Here is a 21,844-nt window from a genome sequence, read left to right as displayed (position 1 = left end):
AACATCTTGTACAGAAGAACTCATAGGACTATTGTCCTCATGAACAGTGGCATCAAACTTAGAAGAATTCAAACATGCTTTGTCAGAATTAGAACACTTCCCAGAATTGTCATTAGAATGAACAGAATTTCCAGACAATAACAAATCACTAGAAAAATCATTAAATGAGACACCAACACCATCTCCCATTTTTCCAAAAAACTGTTCCTGACCTGGTTTAAGAACAACCACCGAACTCTTGCTCCACCAACCCCTGTCCTCAAGCAGAACAGTCGAGTTAGTAACATCTTCAACTTGAAATGGTTCTGAAAATGTTGACGTACCCTTAGGTGTAAAAGATGGTTTAACAATTCTCACCCAATCACTACATTTTTGTTTTTACAATGGTGCGATACATCATGATGAGTCTTTCCAGACAAACGAGCTGTAACTATGTTGTTCCTAGCTTTATGAATAGAATCTTCTAAGCTAATTCCTTTTTCCTTTTCACTATTAATCAAAGGCATAAACCCAGACCTTGGTTTCCTGCCTCTCATTAAACAGTAAGGAGAAACTCCTGTACAAGAGTTAGGAGTCAAATGAAAACTCCATATCTTCTCCTTTAAAAACTCAAAAACATCAAGTTTGCTTTTCAAAGCAGCTTGAATACCCTCTTCGAAAAATCTGTTTGCCCTCTCCACCTGACCATTAGAACGAGGACTATAAAGAGAAGCCCTTACTGCAGATACGCCAAACTTATTCAAAAATTCTTGCATTTTACTCTAAATGAACTGAACACCATTATCTGAGATGTTCGCTTAAAAAGCACTTGGGTTTGCGCTTTAAATTCGAATTCTGCCAGCGCTCTCTTCGTGAAGATCCTTACAAATGCACTCAATGGCTGCGACGTTGCGTGTACTCTGAACGTAAAACTATGCGTTCCACCAGAGCTTGTGCGTTCCAACATGCAATCATGTGACTCCGTATAACGTCACAGAGATTCAGCCCGTGAGGCAAGAACATCCAGCTTCCAGCGCGTGAAGTAGGCACGAGCAATGTCCAAAGGCCAAACAAACAATAGCGGTGTGGTCCGCTTGAATCCTTAAATATAATTAATTTACGACAGTACCTTAAATTTCAGCAAAGATGCCCAACTCCTCAACCGAAAGGACTGTGATAGCCGGCACAATCACGCAGTAAATCCGTGCTGATAAACTTCTTAATAATCGATGTTGAAGAGATTCAGCAACACAGTGGGTCAGTATATAATTAAATAAACCTCTTCGCCATTGTAAAAAGCGGAGGAGGCAGTTTAAGATTGATATTTATTTATTTTATAAGTAGTAGTTGACCCACTAGAGCCAAGGTAAAAGCATCTATCCAGATCAGCTCCAACCGCTTCTCTGAACTAGAACCAGGGCACACAAACGAATACATTCCATATTACATGCACAAGAATCTAAATTATGTAACAGAACTACAATTACAATGACTAATAAATAAAACTACAAAGGACATATACCACAGCTACATTGGAAAATGTTCCGGGAGAGTATAGTCCAGCTTACTAACCACATATCAAAAAGAAATCAATTTGATGGTCACAGATACATCTATGTACCCTATCCCAATGGCGAATGGGGGGGGCAATTACAGTTTACTCAAAAATATTGATAGCGCTCTTCTTAGACTTCCGTATGCAGGATGATTTCGAAGAGGCACACTGTTTGAAAACCATAAAACCAAGTTGTATTCAAATTAGAAAATGTTAACAATACCATTGCGCGTTTTTACTAATCCTCCAAAAATGGCCTTTGACATCTGCGAGGCCTGGTTTCACATTTGATTTTTCTTCGTTCTCCGATAGCCGTGTACAGGAACAAGTCCCGTTCCAAGATGGCCGCTGCGTTACGTTCATAGAGAGATCCTCATTGGTCCGTTTGTGTTTGCCACCGCTATTGTCCTCCTTTTATTTCAAAGTTCCGTTTTCTTCGTTCCTGTTTGGAGCGTTCCCATGGAGACGGACGGTACCATTCTACCAATAACCTGAGACGAGGTACGGGGGCGTAAAAGAGTCCGCTCGGAGCAGGCGGCTACGGCCGGTGGACACTGATGCATTAGGGAAGGGGAGCACCCGGTAGAGGGAGCGCAGGGGGCTCTTGGGAGCTCGGTGTATCTATACACCCCCGGGGATGGAATAGGCTAGCCGCTCTGTCCATCAGTAGAAGGAGCCTGAGACTCCTGAGAGGCTCGAGCTGCAGAGACGCCAGAGGGGCCGGGGCACCGTACAGGCACCGGAGAGAGAGGAGCCGGCCCTCCTCGCAGAGACCCAGTCCCCGATCACCCTAAGCGGGCCGTCTAACCCGCCCAACTCACTCACGCCAGCCCCTCAACGGGCTGGGCCAACTGGCCACCAACTGTCACCTCCCTGAGGGCCCCACAACTTACCCAACTTTATACCAATGTCCGTCTTTATACCCATTCGAACGTGACATGACCCCCGACCACAGCCTGGCCCACCTCAGCCTGGCACACTGACCCAACAGCCCTACATCCCTCCCATATCACTGTCGATACCACAAGCAGCTGATATTCTCCCAGTCTGCAAGTTAGGCCCTCACTTTTTCCTGTTCACTTTGACACACAACCTCCCGTCTGACGCTCCCATCCTCCTCTCCCCCCCCCCCCTCCTCCAGCAGAGGACCATCGACCACACCCTCACACCAGCAGAGACGACCCCACATCCACATCAGCAGAGAAAGAGGACCCCACATCCACACCAGCAGAGAAAGAGGACCCCACCCTCACACCAACAGAGACAGGGGACCCCACATCCACACCAGCAGAGACAGGGGACCCCACATCCACACCAGCAGAACCCCAGAGGACTCCACCTGCACAGCAACAGAGATCCAGAGGACCCCATCTCCTCCCAGCAGAGATGGACTGGAGAGTGGGGACAGTGCGGGAGTCCATGGTGACCAACATGCTCCTGCAGAAGGTAAGCGAGACTCGCGCTGTTCTCTCCCACTCTAATGTACAGAGGTCATTATGATGAAGTCCTCCACGTTCCTCCTATTCACTTTGCAATGACACTTGTGAAAGAAAGTTGGTTAGCGTACCAAACACGTTCGTTTACATGCAATAGCAATGGTTATCAGTAGACCATACTCAAAACATCAGGTTTAGAAGCAGAAAAACAACCAAACATGTCACGCCCGGTAACCACAAAGTAACTAAACAGCCATGTTATATTCATTTCTTGCAGATCCAAAGTTTTTGTCATACCAAAAAATGCATCTTTCACCGTCTAGGATGATATAGTTTTCATATTTTTGTTTTATTATGAACTCCATTCAGGAAACGGGAAGGGGGCTAAAGTGTTGTTCAGATCACTCACGAGCGCGTCTAATGATGGGAGATCACTACGTGGTGCCAAAGTCAATAACTGGAATCACACATTGTGCCAGAGTGGGCAGGATTTTCAGGTCTGTCAGTAGTATCGTATCACCCCTTTTACGGACCCCTGCATAATCTGTTGTGAAGGGATCTTCTTTGATAAAAGTCACCTTGACAATTGTTCACGCTAAAAAAAGAGGCCAAGAAAAGAATGGGTACAGACCATGCGATCCCCAAGTGCGAGATGTATCTAGCTAGAATGCAGCATTCCTGATATCACCCCTAGCAAACAGACCAGCGATTGAGCAGAGGCCAACTAACCCTCCAGGATCTGGGCAGAGTAGTTGTTTGGTTTGCTCCTGTCACCTGTACATGAGGCACACCCTTCTATATAGCGCCTGCTACGACAGGGGTGCATGTTCATGGCGCTGTTAATAGCACGTGTTACTGTTTAACTGGCGGTACTGTCAGAGGAGCGCGTATTGTCAGCTCGATATCCAATCGCGTGCCCTGAGATCAACCATAGGCTGATCTTTCCAGCTTCTCTCATGGGAGGGGTGTGGGCGTGTCCTTTGGTGACATCGGCATTGAGCAGCACCTGGGCCCCAGAGAGCAAACGACAGACCTTATTGCCTAGCTCTTTGTGGAAGGGTTTGTAACAACTAACTGTACATGTAGACCGTGGGACTTCATGTGTCATGCGTGTTCACACACACACACAAGTGCGCACCGACACAGCTTGTAGGTGCGCAGAATCTCTAATGTATGTGGGATGTATGTAGCATGCCTAGAGCCCCCGTGAAAGGCTTCTTCACTCACCAGTGCTCACTGGCGGGAGCTGGTGCCAGGCTGCGCTGGGTGGAGCCGCTTCTCTCTGGCGGTGCCCGGAACACTGTAACCACAGTTCACACTGGACTTGTACAACCCGCGCCGCACACATGCTCCAAGCCCTCGTGGGAACAAGAGCGCGTCCCTGAGAGGGCTGGGCATCAGCACCTGGACAGCGGCCCGGACCAGCGGGCAGCAGGCGTGCCCTGCCCACCGCTTCCACGAGATGCAATAACTGTGGCTCACGGGATGGCAGCCGCGGGGGTCCGCCAAAAGGCGGATGGGACGGCAATGCGAGCCACGAAGGCTTCCTTTCGAAGGAAGCGGGTTCGAAGGTGAATTAAGGAAAGATCCTTTGTAAGTTCCCCCGGGGGTCATTTATTCCTTGTAATAGACGGCCACCTTCCCCTAGAGCCCGTGGTGTCGTGGCACCCCCTGATGTGAAAGACCCGCTAGGTACACTATAAGTTGTAGAACAGTCCAAGGGGCACAGGGCGCTGAACAGCCGAAATGAAACCGAGAGAAAGTCCGACCCGCGTGTCCCACGCACCCTGTGCGTGCAGCGCCCCTGCCACCGGCACAGAGTCCCTTCCCAGCCCCACTCATCCTCACATCGGGAACCATGGACCAGCCGGACCTACTAACCAGAGCAGAGGCGACCTCACGACTTGGCACTATCAGGGAAGGGTCTGAGCGAGGGCACTCCGTTTCCTTTCAGCACTGCGTCAGTGGCAGGAGCTATGGTCCTCGAGGAGCTGCTTCTAATGCCGAGCAGGTGAAGGTAACCGGCATATGGAGCCAGCTGCAGTAAGGCATGCATTGACCCTCCGCGTCAGGTGCAGTCACCCGCTAGACTGCCTCGTGTAATGAGCCCAGCCGTCAGTGACACAACCAGTCTGGCGTGCCTGGCTCGGGAGCAGTCGTACACACTTGCACCAGAAGAGGGAGCCATGGTCCTGCTGTTCTACGGGCCCGAGTTATCTTGTTTTTCCCCCACAAACCTCAGATTGAGTCGAAGGAAAGCGCCCACAGTCCGGATACTATGAACCCGTTTGAGTTACGCGCGCCACGAAAACATCGCTCCTCAAGGCGCTCTGCCATTCGTGTCTCTGGTTGAGGGTGAAGTGAGCATAGGGCTCACCCCAGCTGGAATTTCCAAGCGCAGAGCCTGGTGTCCGTGTTAGGCTACACTTTGAATATGAAGACAGCCAGTCCAGGCCTTTCCCGCACCAGTTTGCACAGACTTAACGGGTGCTGGTTCTTGGAACTATTATTTCCGCGAATCCCGATGTCCCTCAAACGTTCAGTGAAATCCGATGCAGTGCCGTCTCGTTTAAAACTAATTGGAAGGGTAAACTTGCCAAGAGTGTCTCGTCTCAAGGCGCTTGCTCACAGTTCATACAGCTATGAGAATAACAAGGCCGTGTTGGCGAGATTATAAAGTGCCTTGAGGCGAGAGCCGCTTGCTAGTTGTGTAGGATTGTTCTCTTTATATCTCAAGGGAAAACCTTCACCTAAAAAGACATCACGGCGCAATAAAACACAAGGAGACCAGAATCGATACAAACGCAGCTGCCTGGTTTGCTGACAAATGCAAAAACAACAGTTGATGGACAGAATGCAGAACAATGTCACACATTCACCCCAGTACAGAGATCTGGGCCGAATTCCATCATTTTTTTGCTCCCCACACCACCCCAGTACAGACATGGCCATATGCAAATCAGCCTTGACCCTGTGCCTCATGGGAACAGTCAAGCCCGAACTGCCAAGCCATGTCTTTCCTGGACCGGAATCAAGCATCCTAGGACCGGTTTCAGGGTTTCAGTTCACATCAGCCGGGATAGCTTGACTCCAGTGGTGTGGAGAGCATGGGACTCACCTCTGAGCATACCCGTCCCACTCGGGGTGACAGATGCAGAAACCACAGTTGATGGACAAAATGCAGAAAAATGTCATACATTCACCCCAGTACAGAGATCTGGGCCGAAATCCATCGTTTTTTTGCTCCCCATCAACTGTTGTTTTTGCATTTGTCTGGTTTTCTGATGACCTCTTCCTGGGGGACATTCCGAAAGATTCCCTGGAAATGCCTTCTGATTATCAGTGGCTTTATGCTTTGTAACTCGCACTTGCTTTCTGTTTACTGGCTTTCTTTTCTTTTAGGCGACGTAAAATAGGTAGGCGGTAAGGTCTTTAGGTTACACAAGAACGTGTGTAGCCAATGTCTGAGAAATCCGTTCATAAGAGTGCTCCAAGGAGAAGTGGCCACCATACACTCCGATGGGGAGCCGAGGCCTCCGAAAACCAATCCATCAAGATTGATGGATGCATATGGAGAATAAAACATCACTGAGTATACTGGACTATTGGACTTTGTATTTTGGTGCTCAGGGGATTTCACAATTTCTTTTCTTTTAGGTTGCCCAGCTTGAGTTTGACACCTCCCTTCCCCCAACCCTATTAACTGCATTCTTTCACCTGTAGTGAATTTATGTAAACAGGCCGTTGCATCTTGTTCTAATCCTGACACGTTGACTGTGCATTCAAAGACTTAGGGTAAATGTCAGGCGCTGTCTTCCAGGGAGCTTGGTGTTCACTTTTCTTCCTCTGACTTGGAATTGAGCGGATTATTGTAACAATCATGCTGGCTACTCGGAGTACTTTTCAATGTTAGTTTTTATCTAGCACAAACCACGTTTGAAACGTACTGTGCAGATATTTCTAAATATGGCAACCACAAACAAAGCACACTTTTGGTAATGCTGAAGTGTGGTGGAATGAAAATTTCAATACGGTCAAAACAAATGAATGCACTGCGTGATGACATTTCCACATGTTATCGTTTGTTTGCTGTGTACCATTATCAGTAAAACTGTATGTCTGTGCAACGTAATATACAGCAATAGCGTTATTCTGGGGAAGAATAGCGTCCCCTCTTTGCACTCCAATTTAGAAAATGTGGATTTTTTTGGTGGAACATTTTCTCCATATATTTCTTACGAGTACTAATCACTCAGTAATCAGTAGAATTTATATACTCGTAATTTCTTCTTTATTAATTTCGCAACATTTTTATCGCTTTTGAAGCATTTTAATTCATAGTGCTGAACGTTACACCGCAATTGAAATTCATATGCATTAATTTGGAATCCCAATGCATTTCAGGACTAGCCCTTCATTAGGGGAATGTATTCTGTAATGTAATAAACAACCTTTTGTCAAAATATTATGTATGATACCGCCTCTGTAGAAAAAATGTCTGTAAGTACATGTCCAGTTTTGGCAGTGGTAACAAATGTGTATATGTGTGTGTATATATATATATATATATATATATATATATATATAAAAAATTCGAAAAGGTTGCCCCTGTGAAAGAATCCTCAGCGCAAATCCTCTTATTTCCTTTTTATTGGACTTTGCCTGCTGGTAAATTGCAGAGTGGTTCCCACTTCATTAAAAGTTCATTTATGCACAAACTCCAGACGCGTTTCAAGAACCCCTGTCCTCTTTATCAATGGTTGTGTGCTGGCTGCTAGAGTTTGTTCTTGCTTCTTTGCACTATATTTATTCAAAAGTCCTGCCCTTTGTGGGCGTGGCTCCTGGCATCTTGGGACTCGTAGTGCGTAGCCGTTTGAAACTCTTAGTGAGTGAATTGAACACTAGCAATTAGTTCGCAATTGTTCCCCACTGGGTAGAAGGGGTCACACATCTCAGCCTTTTACTTTGCTTTTCGACAAAGCCCCGGAATATTTGCATCCATTTCGTGCTTTCTCCTGCTTGGAGCAGCACTGGTCTGCCTTTCAGGCAGCGGGATCCTTTCGCGGCCGGACAAAGCCGCAAACATTACATTCGAAAAGGTTGCCCCCGTGAAAGAATCCTCAGCGCAAATCTTCTTATTTCCTTTTTATTGGACTTCGCCTGCTGGTAAATTGCAGCGTGGTTCCCACTTCATTAAAAGTTCATTTATGCACAAACTCCAGACGCGTTTCAAGAACCCCTGTCCTCTTTATCAATGGTTGTGTGCTGGCTGCTAGAGTTCGTTCTTGCTTCTATATATATACACACACCAGTACTTAAGAAAGTGCATTCCACTAGTGATGGGTAAAATGAATGTCGCCCAGCCGGATTCAGCACAGAGGTAAGAACCCTGAGTGTAAACGTCTGTTCGTCCCCTTGAAACATGCAGATTCTGAAGACGGGAACAACTGTACACCATGTCTTTTAGCTCACCTCCGCTGTGCACCCTCTTGGTTGTGCGTAAGTGAAATTCCGAATTTATCAATCATGTAACGTCACCATGCTTGGAAGTCTTAGAAAAAATAAGGTCATGGCATGGAAAAATGTACTGGGGAAAAAATAATAAAAAGTGATCTTGAAAGTACTAAAAACAGCTTGTAGTGCAAAAACGTCGTTAATGCGGTAAAAAATGTGATCTCTAAGTATCAAAACGACGTTTAGTGCATGTCAGTCATGCCATAGCCAACACTCATAGTGTACCAACAATTTGGTATTCTTCCCCAGAATAACACTATTGCTTTTCATAAATATTCACACCTTTGATCAGAGGGTGATACCTACCTGCACCCAAATTCTTTCCACCAAAACCAAAGGAGATAAATAAAGAATATTCTAGTACTAATAAGAGTGCGTCTAAAATTACTTTTTGTGCAAATGTAATGGTCATTTCAGTTGAAGATGTGTTGTCTTTAATGGCAGTGCACTACCACACCTGCATACTCCACTTTACCACACTCCCCTCTACTCTGCAACACTCCACTCTGCATCACTGCTCTCTGCCCTGCATAATGCCACTCAACACCTCTTTAATCTGTGCCAATGCACTCTACCCTACACTACTCTACTGTGCACCACTGCGCTCTTAGCCACTAGACTCGACATCAATCCACTCTAATCTACTCTGCACCACTGCACTCTGTGCTGCTTAACTCTACTCGGAAACAATCTACTCTACGCCACTCTATCAACTCTGCACCATTCCACTCTATGCCACTGGAGTCTGTCCTGCGCCCCTCCTCTCCACTCTACCCCACTGCACTCTACACCACTCTATCAACTCTGCACCATTCTACTCTATGCCACTGGAATCTATCCAGCGCCCCTCCTCTCCACACTACCCCACTGTACTCTACGCCACTCTATCAACTCTGCACCATTCCACTCTATGCCACTGGAATCGATCCTGCGCCCCTCCTCTCCACTCTACCCCACTGTACTCTACGCCACTCTATCAACTCTGCACCATTCCACTCTATGCCACTGGAATCTATCCTGCGCCCCTCCTCTCCACTCTACCCCACTGTACTCTACGCCACTCTATCAACTCTGCACCATTCCATTCTATGCCACTGGAATCTATCCAGCGCCCCTCCTCTCCACACTACCCCACTGTACTCTACGCCACTCTATCAACTCTGCACCATTCCATTCTATGCCACTGGAATCTATCCAGCGCCCCTTCTCTCCACTCTACCCCACTGCACTCTACACCACTCTATCAACTCTGCACCATTCCACTCTATGCCACTGGAATCTATCCTGCGCCCCTCCTCTCCACTCTACCCCACTGTACTCTACGCCACTCTATCAACTCTGCACCATTCCACTCTATGCCACTGGAATCTATCCTGCGCCCCTCCTCTCCACTCTACCCCACTGTACTCTACGCCACTCTATCAACTCTGCACCATTCCACTCTATGCCACTGGAATCTATCCCGCGCCCCTCCTCTCCACTGTACCCCACTGTACTCTACGCCACTCTATCAACTCTGCACCATTCCACTCTATGCCACTGGAATCTATCCCGCCCCCCCTCCTCTCCACTCTACCCCACTGTACTCTACGCCACTCTATCAACTCTGCACCATTCTACTCTATGCCACTGAAATCTATCCTGCGCCCCTCCTCTCCACTCTACCCCACTGCACTCTACGCCACTCTATCAACTCTGCACCATTCCACTCTATGCCACTGGAATCTATCCTGCGCCCCTCCCCTCCTCTCCACACTACCCCACTGTACTCTACGCCACTCTATCAACTCTGTACCATTCCACTCTGTACCACTGGAATCTATCCTGCGCCCCTCCCCTCCTCTCCACTCTACCCCACTGTACTCTACGCCACTCTATCAACTCTGCACCATTCCACTCTATGCCACTGGAATCTATCCTGCGCCCCTCCTCTCCACTCTACCCCACTGTACTCTACGCCACTCTATCAACTCTGCACCAATCCACTCTATGCCACTGGAATCTATCCTGCGCCCCTCCCCTCCTCTCCACACTACCCCACTGTACTCTACGCCACTCTATCAACTCTGCACCATTCCACTCTATGCCACTGGAATCTATCCCGCGCCCCTCCCCTCCTCTCCTCTCTACCCCACTGTACTCTACGCCACTCTATCAACTCTGCACCATTCCACTCTATGCCACTGGAATCTATCCCGCGCCCCTCCTCTCCACTCTACCCCACTGCACTCTACGCCACTCTATCAACTCTGCACCATTCCACTCTATGCCACTGGAATCTATCCCGCGCCCCTCCCCTCCTCTCCTCTCTACCCCACTGTACTCTACGCCACTCTATCAACTCTGCACCATTCCACTCTATGCCACTGGAATCTATCCTGCGCCTCTCCTCTCCACTCTACCCCACTGCACTCTACGCCACTCTATCAACTCTGCACCATTCCACTCTATGCCACTGGAATCTATCCTGCGCCCCTCCTCTCCACTGTACCCCACTGTACTCTACGCCACTCTATCAACTCTGCACCATTCCACTCTATGCCACTGGAATATATCCCGCGCCCCTCCCCTCCTCTCCTCTCTACCCCACTGTACTCTACGCCACTCTATCAACTCTGCACCATTCCACTCTATGCCACTGGAATCTATCCCGCGCCCCTCCTCCCCACTCTACCCCACTGCACTCTACGCCACTCTATCAACTCTGCACCATTCCACTCTATGCCACTGGAATCTATCCCGCGCCCCTCCCCTCCTCTCCTCTCTACCCCACTGTACTCTACGCCACTCTATCAACTCTGCACCATTCCACTCTATGCCACTGGAATCTATCCTGCGCCCCTCCTCTCCACTGTACCCCACTGTACTCTACGCCACTCTATCAACTCTGCACCATTCCACTCTATGCCACTGGAATCTATCCCGCCCCCCCTCCTCTCCACTCTACCCCACTGTACTCTACGCCACTCTATCAACTTTGCACCATTCCACTCTATGCCACTGGAATCTATCCCGCGCCCCTCCCCATCTCTCCTCTCTACCCCACTGTACTCTACGCCACTCTATCAACTCTGCACCATTCCACTCTATGCCACTGGAATCTATCCCGCCCCCCCTCCTCTCCACTCTACCCCACTGTACTCTACGCCACTCTATCAACTTTGCACCATTCCACTCTATGCCACTGGAATCTATCCCGCGCCCCTCCCCTCCTCTCCTCTCTACCCCACTGTACTCTACGCCACTCTATCAACTCTGCACCATTCCACTCTATGCCACTGGAATCGATCCTGCGCCCCTCCTCTCCACACTACCCCACTGCACTCTACGCCACTCTATCAACTCTGCACCGTTCCACTCTATGCCACTGGAATCTATCCCGCGCCCCTCCTCTCCACACTACCCCACTGTACTCTACGCCACTCTATCAACTCTGCACCATTCCACTCTATGCCACTGGAATCTATCCCGCGCCCCTCCTCTCCACACTACCCCACTGTACTCTACGCCACTCTATCAACTTTGCACCATTCCACTCTATGCCACTGGAATCTATCCCGCGCCCCTCCCCTCCTCTCCTCTCTACCCCACTGTACTCTACGCCACTCTATCAACTCTGCACCATTCCACTCTATGCCACTGGAATCTATCCCGCCCCCCCTCCTCTCCACTCTACCCCACTGTACTCTACGCCACTCTATCAACTTTGCACCATTCCACTCTATGCTACTGGAATCTATCCCGCGCCCCTCCCCTCCTCTCCTCTCTACCCCACTGTACTCTACGCCACTCTATCAACTCTGCACCATTCCACTCTATGCCACTGGAATCTATCCCGCGCCCCTCCTCTCCACACTACCCCACTGCACTCTACGCCACTCTATCAACTCTGCACCGTTCCACTCTATGCCACTGGAATCTATCCCGCGCCCCTCCTCTCCACACTACCCCACTGTACTCTACGCCACTCTATCAACTCTGCACCATTCCACTCTATGCCACTGGAATCTATCCTGCGCCCCTCCTCTCTACCCCTCTGTACTCTATGCCACTCTACGCCACTCTACCAACTCTGCACCATTCCACTCTATGCCACTGGAGTCTGTCCTGCGCCCCTCCCCTCCTCTCCACACTACCCCACTGTACTCTACGCCACTCTATCAACTCTGCACCATTCCACTCTATGCCACTGGAGTCTGTCCTGCGCCCCTCCTCTACACTCTACCCCACTGTACTCTACGCCACTCTATCAACTCTGCACCATTGCACTCTATGCCACTGGAATCTATCCTGCGCCCCTCCTCTCCACTCTACCCCACTGTACTCTACGCCACTCTATCAACTCTGCACCATTCCACTCTATGCCACTGGAATCCATCCCGCGCCCCTCCTCTCCACACTACCCCACTGTACTCTACGCCACTCTATCAACTCTGCACCATTCCACTCTATGCCACTGGAATCTATCCCGCGCCCCTCCTGTCCACTCTACCCCACTGTACTCTACGCCACTCTATCAACTCTGCACCATTCCACTCTATGCCACTGGAATCTATCCCGCGCTCTCCTCTCCACTCTACCCCACTGTACTCTACGCCACTCTATCAACTCTGCACCATTCCACTCTATGCCACTGGAATCTATCCCGCGCCCCTCCTCTCCACTCTACCCCACTGTACTCTACGCCACTCTATCAACTCTGCACCATTCCACTCTATGCCACTGGAATCTATCCCGCGCTCTCCTCTCCACTCTACCCCACTGTACTCTACGCCACTCTATCAACTCTGTACCATTCCACTCTGTACCACTGGAATCTATCCTGCGCCCCTCCCCTCCTCTCCACTCTACCCCACTGTACTCTACGCCACTCTATCAACTCTGCACCATTCCACTCTATGCCACTGGAATCTATCCCGCGCTCTCCTCTCCACTCTACCCCACTGTACTCTACGCCACTCTGTACCATTCCACTCTGTACCACTGGAATCTATCCTGCGCCCCTCCCCTCCTCTCCACTCTACCCCACTGTACTCTACGCCACTCTATCAACTCTGCACCATTCTTCTCTATGCCACTGGATTCTATCCCGTGCCCCTCCTCTCCACTCTACCCCACTGCACTCTACGCCACTCTATCAACTCTGCACCATTCCACTCTATGCCACTGGAATCTATCCTGCGCCCCTCCTCTCCACTCTACCCCTCTCCACTCTACGCCACTCTATCAACTCTGCACCATTCCACTCTATGCCACTGGAATCTATCCCGCGCCCCTCCTCTCCACTCTACCCCACTGTACTCTACACCACTCTATCAAGTCTGCACCATTCCACTCTATGCCACTGGAATCTATCCCGCGCCCCTCCTCTCCACTCTACCCCACTGTACTCTACGCCACTCTATCAACTCTGCACCATTCCACTCTATGCCACTGGAATCTATCCCGCGCCCCTCCTCTCCACTCTACCCCACTGTACTCTACGCCACTCTATCAACTCTGCACCATTCCACTCTATGCCACTGGAATCTATCCCGCGCCCCTCCTCTCCACTCTACCCCACTGTACTCTACGCCACTCTATCAACTCTGCACCATTCCACTCTATGCCACTGGAATCCATCCCGCGCCCCTCCTCTCCACACTACCCCACTGTACTCTACGCCACTCTATCAACTCTGCACCATTCCACTCTATGCCACTGGAATCTATCCCGCGCCCCTCCTCTCCACTCTACCCCACTGTACTCTACGCCACTCTATCAACTCTGCACCATTCCACTCTATGCCACTGGAATCTATCCCGCGCTCTCCTCTCCACTCTACCCCACTGTACTCTACGCCACTCTATCAACTCTGTACCATTCCACTCTATGCCACTGGAATCTATCCTGCGCCCCTCCCCTCCTCTCCACACTACCCCACTGTACTCTACGCCACTCTATCAACTCTGTACCATTCCACTCTGTACCACTGGAATCTATCCTGCGCCCCTCCCCTCCTCTCCACTCTACCCCACTGTACTCTACGCCACTCTATCAACTCTGCACCATTCCACTCTATGCCACTGGAATCTATCCTGCGTCCCTCCTCTCCACTCTACCCCACTGTACTCTACGCCACTCTATCAACTCTGCACCATTCCACTCTATGCCACTGGAATCTATCCTGCGCCCCTCCTCTCCACTCTACCCCACTGTACTCTATGCCACTCTATCAACTCTGCACCATTCCACTCTATGCCACTGGAATCTATCCCGCGCCCCTCCTCTCCACTCTACCACACTGCACTCTACGCCACTCTATCAACTCTGCACCATTCCACTCTATGCCACTGGAATCTATCCTGCGCCCCTCCTCTCCACTCTACCCCACTGTACTCTACGCCACTCTATCAACTCTGCACCATTGCACTCTATGCCACTGGAATCTATCCCGCGCCCCTCCTCTCCACTCTACCCCTCTCCACTCTACGCCACTCTATCAACTCTGCACCATTCCACTCTATGCCACTGGAATCTATCCCGCGCCCCTCCTCTCCACTCTACCCCACTGTACTCTACGCCACTCTATCAACTCTGCACCATTCCACTCTATGCCACTGGAATCTATCCCGCGCCCCTCCTCTCCACTCTACCCCACTGTACTCTACGCCACTCTATCAACTCTGCACCATTCCACTCTATGCCACTGGAATCTATCCCGCGCCCCTCCTCTCCACTCTACCCCACTGTACTCTACGCCACTCTATCAACTCTGCACCATTCCACTCTATGCCACTGGAATCCATCCCGCGCCCCTCCTCTCCACACTACCCCACTGTACTCTACGCCACTCTATCAACTCTGCACCATTCCACTCTATGCCACTGGAATCTATCCCGCGCCCCTCCTCTCCACTCTACCCCACTGTACTCTACGCCACTCTATCAACTCTGCACCATTCTACTCTATGCCACTGAAATCTATCCTGCGCCCCTCCTCTCCACTCTACCCCACTGTACTCTACGCCACTCTATCAACTCTGCACCATTCCACTCTATGCCACTGGAATCTATCCCGCGCCCCTCCTCTCCACTCTACCCCTCTCCACTCTACGCCACTCTATCAACTCTGCACCATTCCACTCTATGCCACTGGAATCTATCCTGCGCCCCTCCTCTCCACTCTACCCCACTGTACTCTACGCCACTCTATCAACTCTGCACCATTCCACTCTATGCCACTGGAATCTATCCCGCGCCCCTCCTCTCCACTCTACCCCACTGTACTCTACGCACTCTATCAACTCTGCACCATTCCACTCTATGCCACTGGAATCTATCCCGCGCCCCTCCTCTCCACTCTACCCCACTGTACTCTACGCCACTCTATCAACTCTGCACCATTCCACTCTATGCCACTGGAATCCATCCCGCGCCCCTCCTCTCCACACTACCCCACTGTACTCTACGCCACTCTATTCTGCACCATTCCACTCTATGCCACTGGAATCTATCCCGCGCCCCTCCTCTCCACTCTACGCCACTCTATCAACTCTGCACCATTCCACTCTATGCCACTAGAATCTATCCCGCGCCCCTCCTCTCCACTCTACCCCACTGTACTCTACGCCACTCTATCAACTCTGCACCATTCCACTCTATGCCACTGGAATCTATCCCGCGCCCCTCCTCTCCACTCTACGCCACTCTATCAACTCTGCACCATTCCACTCTATGCCACTGGAATCTATCCCGCGCCCCTCCTCTCCACTCTACCCCACTGTACTCTACGCCACTCTATCAACTCTGCACCATTCCACTCTATGCCACTGGAATCCATCCCGCGCCCCTCCTCTCCACACTACCCCACTGTACTCTACGCCACTCTATCAACTCTGCACCATTCCACTCTATGCCACTGGAATCTATCCCGCGCCCCTCCTCTCCACTCTACCCCACTGTACTCTACGCCACTCTATCAACTCTGCACCATTCTACTCTATGCCACTGAAATCTATCCTGCGCCCCTCCTCTCCACTCTACCCCACTGTACTCTATGCCACTCTATCAACTCTGCACCATTCCTCTCTATGCCACTGGAATCTATCCCGCGCCCCTCCTCTCCACTCTACCCCACTGTACTCTACGCCACTCTATCAACTCTGCACCATTCCACTCTATGCCACTGGAATCTATCCCGCGCCCCTCCTCTCCACTCTACCCCTCTCCACTCTACGCCACTCTATCAACTCTGCACCATTCCACTCTATGCCACTGGAATCTATCCTGCGCCCCTCCTCTCCACTCTACCCCACTGTACTCTACGCCACTCTATCAACTCTGCACCATTCCACCCTATGCCACTGGAATCTATCCCGCGCCCCTCCTCTCCACTCTACCCCACTGTACTCTACGCACTCTATCAACTCTGCACCATTCCACTCTATGCCACTGGAATCTATCCCGCGCCCCTCCTCTCCACTCTACCCCACTGTACTCTACGCCACTCTATCAACTCTGCACCATTCCACTCTATGCCACTGGAATCCATCCCGCGCCCCTCCTCTCCACACTACCCCACTGTACTCTACGCCACTCTATTCTGCACCATTCCACTCTATGCCACTGGAATCTATCCCGCGCCCCTCCTCTCCACTCTACGCCACTCTATCAACTCTGCACCATTCCACTCTATGCCACTAGAATCTATCCCGCGCCCCTCCTCTCCACTCTACCCCACTGTACTCTACGCCACTCTATCAACTCTGCACCATTCCACTCTATGCCACTGGAATCTATCCCGCGCTCTCCTCTCTACTCTACCCCACTGTACTCTACGCCACTCTATCAACTCTGCACCATTCCACTCTATGCCACTGGAATCTATCCTGCGCCCCTCCCCTCCCCTCCTCTCCACACTACCCCACTGTACTCTACGCCACTCTATCAACTCTGTACCATTCCACTCTGTACCACTGGAATCTATCCTGCGCCCCTCCTCTCCACTCTGCCCCACTGTACTCTACGCCACTCTATCAACTCTGCACCATTCTTCTCTATGCCACTGGATTCTATCCCGTGCCCCTCCTCTCCACTCTACCCCACTGCACTCTACGCCACTCTATCAACTCTGCACCATTCCACTCTATGCCACTGGAATCTATCCTGCGTCCCTCCTCTCAACTCTACCCCACTGCACTCTACGCCACTCTATCAACTCTGCACCATTCCACTCTATGCCACTGGAATCTATCCTGCGCCCCTCCTCTCCACTCTACCCCACTGCACTCTACGCCACTCTATCAACTCTGCACCATTCCACTCTATGCCACTGGAATCTATCCTGCGCCCCTCCTCTCCACTCTACCCCACTGTACTCTACGCCACTCTATCAACTCTGCACCATTCCACTCTATGCCACTGGAATCTATCCCGCGCCCCTCCTCCCCACTCTACCCCACTGTACTCTACGCCACTCTATCAACTCTGCACCATTCTACTCTATGCCACTGGAATCTATCCCGCGCCCCTTCTCTCCACTCTACCCCACTGTACTCTACGCCACTCTATCAACTCTGCACCATTCCACTCTATGCCACTGGAATCTATCCTGCGCCCCTCCTCTCCACTCTACCCCTCTCCACTCTACGCCACTCTATCAACTCTGCACCATTCCACTCTATGCCACTGGAATCTATCCCGCGCCTGTCCTCTCCACTCTACCCCACTGTACTCTACGCCACTCTATCAACTCTGCACCATTCTACTCTATGCCACTGGAATCTATCCCGCGCCCCTTCTCTCCACTCTACCCCACTGTACTCTACGCCACTCTATCAACTCTGCACCATTCCACTCTATGCCACTGGAATCTATCCCGCGCTCCTCCTCTCCTCTCCACACTACCCCACTGTACTCTACGCCACTCTATCAACTCTGCACCATTCCACTCTATGCCACTGGAATCTATCCCGCGCCCCTCCTCTCCACTCTACCCCACTGTACTCTACGCCACTCTATCAACTCTGCACCATTCCACTCTATGCCACTGGAATCTATCCCGCGCCCCTCCTCTCCACTCTACCCCTCTCCACTCTACGCCACTCTATCAACTCTGCACCATTCCACTCTATGCCACTGGAATCTATCCTGCGCCCCTCCTCTCCACTCTACGCCACTGTACTCTACGCCACTCTATCAACTCTGCACCATTCCACTCTATGCTACTGGAATCTATCCCGCGCCCCTCCTCTCCACTCTACCCCTCTGTACTCTACGCCACTCTATCAACTCTGCACCATTCCACTCTATGCTACTGGAATCTATCCTGCGCCCCTCCTCTCCACTCTACCCCACTGCACTCTACGCCACTCTATCAACTCTGCACCATTCCACTCTATGCCACTGGAATCTATCCCGCGCCCCTCCTCTCCACTCTACCCCACTGTACTCTACGCTACTCTATCAACTCTGCACCATTCCACTCTATGCCACTGGAATCTATCCCGCGCCCCTCCTCTCCACACTACCCCACTGTACTCTACGCCACTCTATCAACTCTGCACCATTCCACTCTATACCACTGGAATCTATCCCGCGCCCCTCCTCTCCACTCTACCCCACTGTACTCTACGCCACTCTATCAACTCTGCACCATTCCACTCTATGCCACTGGAATCTATCCCACGCCCCTCCTCCCCACTCTACCCCACTGTACTCTACGCCACTCTATCAACGCTGCACCATTCCACTCTATGCCACTGGAATCTATGCTGCGCCCCTCCTCTCCACTCTACCCCACTGTACTCTACGCCACTCTATCAACTCTGCACCATTCCACTCTATGCCGCTGGAATCTATCCCGCGCCCCTCCTCTCCACTCTACCCCTCTGTACTCTACGCCACTCTATCAACTCTGCACCATTCCACTCTATGCCACTGGAATCTATCCTGCGCCCCTCCTCTCCACTCTACCCCACTGCACTCTACGCCACTCTATCAACTCTGCACCATTCCACTCTATGCCACTGGAATCTATCCTGCGCCCCTCCTCTCCACTCTACCCCACTGTACTCTACGCCACTCTATCAACTCTGCACCATTCCACTCTATGCCACTGGAATCTATCCCGCGCCCCTCCTCTCCACTCTACCCCACTGCACTCTACGCACCTCTATCAACTCTACACCATTCCACCCTATGCCACTGGAATCTTTCCCGCGCCCCTCCTCTCCACTCTACCCCACTCTATCAACTCTGCACCATTCCACTCTATGCCACTGGAATCTATCCCGCGCCCCTCCTCTCCACTCTACCCCACTGCACTCTACGCACCTCTATCAACTCTACACCATTCCACCCTATGCCACTGGAATCTTTCCCGCACCCCTCCTCTCCACTCTACCCCACTCTATCAACTCTGCACCATTCCACTCTATGCCACTGGAATCTATCCTGCGCCCCTCCTCTCCACTCTACCCCTCTCCACTCTACGCCACTCTATCAACTCTGCACCATTCCACTCTATGCCACTGGAATCTATCCCGCGCCCCTGCTCTCCACTCTACCCCTCTCCACTCTACGCCACTCTATCAACTCTGTACCATTCCACTCTATGCCACTGGAATCTATCCTGCGCCCCTCCTCTCCACTCTACCCCTCTCCACTCTACGCCACTCTATCAATTCTGCACCATTCCACTCTATGCCACTGGAATCTATCCCGCGCCCCTCCTCTCCACTCTACGCCACTCTATCAACTCTGCACCATTCCACTCTATGCCACTGCAATCTATCCCGCGCTCTCCTCTCCACTCTACCCCACTGTACTCTACGCCACTCTATCAACTCTGCACCATTCCACTCTATGCCACTGGAATCTATCCTGCGCCCCTCCCCTCCTCTCCACACTACCCCACTGTACTCTACGCCACTCTATCAGCTCTGCACCATTCCACTCTATGCCACTGGAATCTATCCCGCGCCCCTCCTCTCCACACTACCCCACTGTACTCTACGCCACTCTATCAGCTCTGCACCATTCCACTCTATGCCACTGGAATCTATCCCGCGCCCCTCCTCTCCACTCTACCCCACTGCACTCTACGCACCTCTATCAACTCTACACCATTCCACCCTATGCCACTGGAATCTTTCCCGCACCCCTCCTCTCCACTCTACCCCTCTCCACTCTACGCCACTCTATCAACTCTGCACCATTCCACTCTATGCCACTGGAATCTATCCCGCGCCCCTCCTCTCCACTCTACCCCTCTCCACTCTACGCCACTCTATCAACTCTGCACCATTCCACTCTATGCCACTGGAATCTATCCTGCGCCCCTCCTCTCCACTCTACCCCTCTCCACTCTACGCCACTCTATCAACTCTGCACCATTCCACTCTATGCCACTGGAATCTATCCCGCGCCCCTGCTCTCCACTCTACCCCTCTCCACTCTACGCCACTCTATCAACTCTGCACCATTCCACTCTATGCCACTGGAATCTATCCCGCGCTCTCCTCTCCACTCTACCCCACTGCACTCTACGCCACTCTATCAACTCTGCACCATTCCACTCTATGCCACTGGAATCTATCCTGCGCCCCTCCTCTCCACTCTACCCCTCTCCACTCTACGCCACTCTATCAACTCTGCACCATTCCACTCTATGCCACTGGAGTCTGTCCTGCGCCCCTCCCCTCCTCTACACTCTACTCCACTGTACTCTACGCCACTCTATCAACTCTGCACCATTCCACTCTATGCCACTGGAATCTATCCCGCGCCCCTCCTCTCCACTCTACCCCACTGTACTCTACGCCACTCTATCAACTCTGCACCATTCCACTCTATGCCACTGGAATCTATCCCGCGCCCCTCCTCTCCACACTACCCCACTGTACTCTACGCCACTCTATCAACTCTGCACCATTCCACTCTATGCCACTGGAATCTATCCCGCGCCCCTCCTCTCCACACTACCCCACTGTACTCTACGCCACTCTATCAACTCTGCACCATTCCACTCTGTACCACTGGAATCTATCCCGCGCCCCTCCTCTCCACTCTACCCCACTGTACTCTACGCCACTCTATCAACTCTACACCATTCCACTCTATGCCACTGGAATCTATCCCGCGCCCCTCCTCTCCACTCTACCCCTCTGTACTCTACGCCACTCTATCAACTCTGCACCATTCCACTCTATGCCACTGGAATCTATCCTGCGCCCCTCCTCTCCACTCTACCCCTCTCCACTCTACGCCACTCTATCAACTCTGCACCATTCCACTCTATGCCACTGGAATCTATGCTGCGCCCCTCCTCTCCACTCTACCCCACTGTACTCTACGCCACTCTATCAACTCTGCACCAT

The 21,844-nt window shown here is 51.4% G+C and overlaps 1 protein-coding gene across 1 annotated transcript in view; it reads left to right on the top strand.

Annotated features, from left to right (window-relative positions):
- Positions 1 to 2,643: 2,643 nt before the first annotated feature.
- CFAP77 (cilia and flagella associated protein 77) overlaps positions 2,644 to 21,844 on the top strand; it is a 932,628-nt gene continuing 913,427 nt past the window's right edge. The window contains exon 1 of the mRNA XM_086924762.1: positions 2,644 to 2,980. Within this exon, the coding sequence (XP_086780888.1) occupies positions 2,921 to 2,980 (60 nt within the window). The 5' untranslated portion in view covers positions 2,644 to 2,920. The remainder of the gene's footprint in view (positions 2,981 to 21,844) is intronic.

The sequence above is a fragment of the Lissotriton vulgaris genome, chromosome 5 (assembly GCF_964263255.1).
Source record: "Lissotriton vulgaris chromosome 5, aLisVul1.2, whole genome shotgun sequence".
NCBI classification, from domain to species: domain Eukaryota; kingdom Metazoa; phylum Chordata; class Amphibia; order Caudata; family Salamandridae; genus Lissotriton; species Lissotriton vulgaris.
Note: the sequence above shows the minus strand (reverse complement) of the source record. Positions and strands in the feature narration are given on the sequence as shown.